This window comes from Hyperolius riggenbachi, chromosome 1 (genome assembly GCF_040937935.1).
Source record: "Hyperolius riggenbachi isolate aHypRig1 chromosome 1, aHypRig1.pri, whole genome shotgun sequence".
NCBI classification, from domain to species: Eukaryota; Metazoa; Chordata; class Amphibia; order Anura; family Hyperoliidae; genus Hyperolius; species Hyperolius riggenbachi.
The window spans coordinates 474,467,644-474,472,565 of NC_090646.1; the positions used below are offsets into that span (position 1 = coordinate 474,467,644).

Here is a 4,922-nt window from a genome sequence, read left to right on the forward strand (position 1 = left end):
GAAACATTTTATACCATTGCAATCTGATTTTGAACTAATTTTGTCTGATCACAAATGTTGCATTTCTTCTGCATTTTTCCTTGTTTTTTAGCTTTCAGTAAAAATCGCAAAACACATACTCTGGTTTCTCTTCAGATCGCATAAAATAACAATGCCCAATCATACAATAAATTGCATTGTAAAATCCAGCTACATTTGTGATTGAATTTAGTGATTGTACTTAGTGATTGGCAGTATAAAACAGCCCTAATTGCCATTTTGACACATTAAAGAGGAGCTGTTAGGTATAAGGTCTCAGAGAAAACAAACATATATATCAGTAGCTAAATATTTTTTATATAGTATTTGCAGAGATTTATGCTCCTGACAGTTCCTGGCAGGTTCCATCTTTGACTGTCTTGTCTGAAGCCAGTCGTGATGTAATATCCTCCCTTACCCTGCTTCCTGGTTTATTATTCATTAGCCTTCCCAACTCCCAGCACTGAGACACTCCCACCAGTCTTGTTATAATGGGGGGCATATCGCCTGTTACTCAGCGGCGGTGGGGGGATGGGGGCTTGCGCATGTCGCCAGCCCTGTCACTCAGCGGGGGGGGGGGGGGGGGGGGTTGTGGGGGTGCACGCATATTGGCAGCTCTGTCACTCAGTGAGAAGGGTTGTGGGAGTGTGCGCATATCGGCAGCTCTGTCACTCAGTGGGGGGGATTGTGGGGGTGCGCGCTTATCACCAGCTCTGTCACCCAGCGGGGAGGGGGGGATTGTGGGGGTGCGCGCATATCGCCAGCTCTGTCGGTCGGGTGGGTGCGGGCATGTCACCCTGTCAGCCTGGGGGGGGGGGTTGCGGGCAATGTCACTCTGTCTGCGGGGGGGCGAGGGTGATGCGGGCAATGTCGCTCTGTCAGTCTGCGGGGGGGGCGTGTGCGGGTGATGTCGCTGCCAGTCCGAGGGGGGGGGGTGCGGGTGATGTCACTGTCAGTCCCCGGGGGAGCGGGGTTTGTGCTGGTGATGTCGCTGTCAGTCCGGGGGGAGGGTGTGGGTGATGTTACTGTCAGTCTGGGGGGCGTCGGTTGCGCGGGTGATGTCGCTGTCAGTCCGGGGGGGGGAGGGGTGCGGGTGATGTTGCTGTCAGTGGGGGGGGGGCGGCGGTTGATGTCGCTGTCAGTCGGGGGGGGGGGGGGTCGGGTGTGTCAATCAGCTGTCTGCACTGCACAGAAGGGTGGGAAGGAAAACCCGGGAGGGATAGAGGAAGCAGCCAATCAGGCTACAGTAAAGAATTAGGGAGGGATAGGGAAATGAAGGGGAGGAACAGGGAGGGCAGTAGTGAGAAAAAAAACCCTCCCAGCATGCTCTGCAACTTCTCACGTGCGGCCTGCGGCCTCCTTAGCAGCCTGGGGAAAAAGATGATTGCTGTTCAACCACAAAAAAGTAAGATAGATTTTTAACTTCAGTATTGCCTTTTTGGCTACCTTCCAAACTGTTTAACACAGGAGAATAGAGATTTAAATTAGCTTTTTTTGCCTAACAGTTTCTCTTTAATTTACTGTCTGCTTGCAGATCCACAGCACACCTACAAAAGATAACATTGTTCACTATTATAATCACACACTTACAAAAGATAATATTGTTCAGTATTATATTCAAACATATGGAAAAAGGGATGCTTGATCCTTCATTTTTAATTATTTTCTGTTTTTGACTCAGTGTACATCTTAAAATTACAGGTTACGTTGGGATGAAGCAATCTCAGGTTAACAACGTCACTGAATTTATCCTCATTGGATTTTCAACAAGTTCCAACCTACAATTTTTGCTCTTTTTTATCTTTTTGATAATATATCTTTTAACAGTTATGGAAAACTTGGTGATCATTGTAACCATCAAACTTAACATTACACTTCACAAGCCCATGTACTTCCTTCTTTGCAGCCTCTCATCCCTGGAAATCTGTTATGTTACTGTTACAGTGCCCATTCTTCTCAACGGATTCCTAACTGAGAAAAATAAAATTGCCTTCATATCTTGTATGGCCCAGTTATATATTTTTATTTCTCTGGCCTGCATTGAGTGTTTGCTGTTAGCAGTAATGGCCTTTGACAGATATGTAGCAATATGCATCCCTCTGCACTATACAGTTATTATGAGTGATGCCCATTGCCTGCTGATGGTAGTTGGCTCCTGGGCATTGGGTTTTTCCATTGCTATGCTCAAAGTGATTTGCATTTTCCAATTAACCTTCTGTGGCCCCAATACGATCAATCATTTTTTCTGTGACCTTTCCCCCATATTGAATTTGGCTTGTACAGACACATCACTTGCTGAATTGGTGGATTTCATATTTGGCATGATAGTTACTTTAGTACCTCTGTCTGTGATCATCTTTACTTACATTTCTATTATAAAGACAGTTATAAGGATTCCAAACACCCAAGGCCAGGGAAAGACGTTTTCAACTTGTGCATCACATCTTACAGTGGTGGCAATTTTTTATTTTACAACATTTTTTATTTATGCAAGGCCAAAGAAAATCAGCTCAGTTGATAGAAACAAATATGTTTCAATTTTTTACTCGGTTTTAACTCCTCTTTTGAACCCAATTATCTATTGCTTAAGGAATGCAGAAGTAAAGGAAGCACTGAAGAAAACACTCAGATTACATTGCAAACACTAACAAGTAGCTAAGTATGGATCCCACCCCAGAATTGTTGTTGCATTTTGCATGAAAGGTGCTGTTTAGTACTGAAGATATATATTTTTTTATTTACTGGACCTTAAGTTGCTAAAGTAAGCGCATAGGGAAACGTGTTGAAGTGAAATGAATATATGCTTAAAACATGTCATCATTTTGTTTTGGATTCCAAATACGCAATTGGATTTTTGGATGTTGCCAAGTAAGCACAGGTTCATGTGCAGATTCATCCTTTGGGCCTATTTTTTTCATGACTGCACTAAGGGGTCTTCCTTTAAAGAGTTACTTCTTTTTAGTGCTGAAATGTACAACATACTGTACATCATCAATACACAAGACAATTTGCAACCGAATGCCATTAGATATTATCTTTCAGAATCAGTCTGTAGCTGATATATCTTTTATTTGAAAAAAAACAACTCACTGGAAACAGCCAAGAAAGCCACGCAAAGGAGCTTTTACAACAATAACTGAGTGACGGCATCGACTAGAAACACCTAATTAATCACACCTATGTCTTTGTAAGACAGTTTGTAAAAATATTTGATCTATATAGAGGCTTGCTTTTTGCTTTTGGCAAGTGGACAGGGTTGCCAACTCATGCCTTTAAATACAATTTCTAGATGAAAGTGGTCAAAGGGAGAGGGACATATGTGTCTATTTTCTTACACTCAAATGCTACATTAGTATAAAAACTCCACAATCACATACATGATGAAAGTATAAAAATTCATTTACTTTATTAATCAAAATTACAAGAAGGGTGCTTTAAAAACAGCATGGGATGGCCACCCCGCCACAACCAACCACAAATCGCTCCACATACACCCACACACAAGCATACCACGGCCGTCTATTAGACACGCCAGACAGCTGCTATAGCAAAAAAGGAAAAAATGCTTGTGGGATACAGTCACCAAAGCAGTTCCATGAAAATACAACTCCACAGCAAAATAAAGGTTAATCCAGCAAACTCGGTTAGTGGTTTCAGCAGTTAGTTAGCTCTGCCTTCAGTCTCCCAGCGGCGATCGCCGCTCGGAGACTGTTAGACGGTGAAACCGATGTCTATTTACTATGTACAGCACTGCAATCTAAGGCAGCGCTGTACAGGGGACAGCCATGTCACTCGGCTATCCCTCCAGAGGGACAAAAGTGATCCGCTGTGATAGGTTGAAGCCTAACACAGCCGATCGCGCTGATTGGCTGGCGGGGGGAGGGAGGGAAGGAGGAAGAGGAAAAAATAGTAAAAAATATTAGGAAAATAAAGGCAAAAATATTTATAAAAAAAAACCCAAACACCTTGGGTGTGATCAGACCCCACCAACAGAGAGCTCTGTTGGTGGGTAGAAAAGGAGGGGGGGGGGAATCTCTTGTGTGCTGAGTTGTGCGGCCCTGCAGTGAGCCCTTATAGCTGCAGTGGCCATTTTTGTGAAAAATGGCCAGGTCTTTAGGGGGGGTAAAGCCTGTGGTCCTGAAGTGGTTAATAAAATAGCGTAAAATAGCGTAATACTGCATACTTCCCCACCTCTTTTTTCACTCCATTCCTTTAGATTGTAAATTCACAAGGGCAGGGCTCTCTCACCCTTTTGTGTCTTGGAATTAGCTTGCACTCTGTTATACATTTTATTCTCTAATTTATCTAAAAAGCATGAGGAGGCAATGGTGGACTTACCTCCTCCAAGCATTGTCAAATAGAGCAAGTTTATTTACATATGCTATTGCTCCGTTGTTATTGTCTGATTATTAGATACTTTATCCTTGTGCAAGCTATGATATTAATAACCATAACCAATTCCAAGACACAAAAGGGTGAGAGCCCTGCCATTGTGAGCTTAGAAACTAAAGGAATGGAGGGAAACAAGAGGTGGGGAAGTATGCAGTATACATACAGGCAGTGTGTGTGTAACATTCTTACCTTCCAGCGGCAGGTCCCGCGGCGAGCAACGGGGCTTCAGTGCCGTCATCCTCCGGTGGCGTCCCAGCAGCGGTGAGTTCAGGCGCACGCATGTGCGGTGCTGTCAGTCTGGGGCGCGTGAACTCTGAAGAGCCTTATAGGCTAAGGAGGAGGATCTGACTGATGTCAGCAGTGATGTCATTTGTGACATCACTTTGTGGGAGTAGTTACCTGTAGTTAGCTTATGTATTTAAGGTCTGAGCACTCAGTCATTCTTTGGCTTTGATACTAATCAGTTCGCTGGTTCCTAGCCTAGATAGCTTCCTTGAGCTACATTCATATAT

At 43.8% G+C, this 4,922-nt stretch overlaps 1 protein-coding gene across 1 annotated transcript; it reads left to right on the forward strand.

Annotated features, from left to right (window-relative positions):
- The first annotated feature begins 1,730 nt into the window (after positions 1 to 1,730).
- LOC137527339 (olfactory receptor 226-like) lies at positions 1,731 to 2,666 on the forward strand. The gene has a single exon (XM_068247874.1). It carries the CDS (start codon positions 1,731 to 1,733, stop codon positions 2,664 to 2,666), a length of 936 nt encoding a protein of 311 aa, XP_068103975.1.
- Positions 2,667 to 4,922: the final 2,256 nt, after the last annotated feature.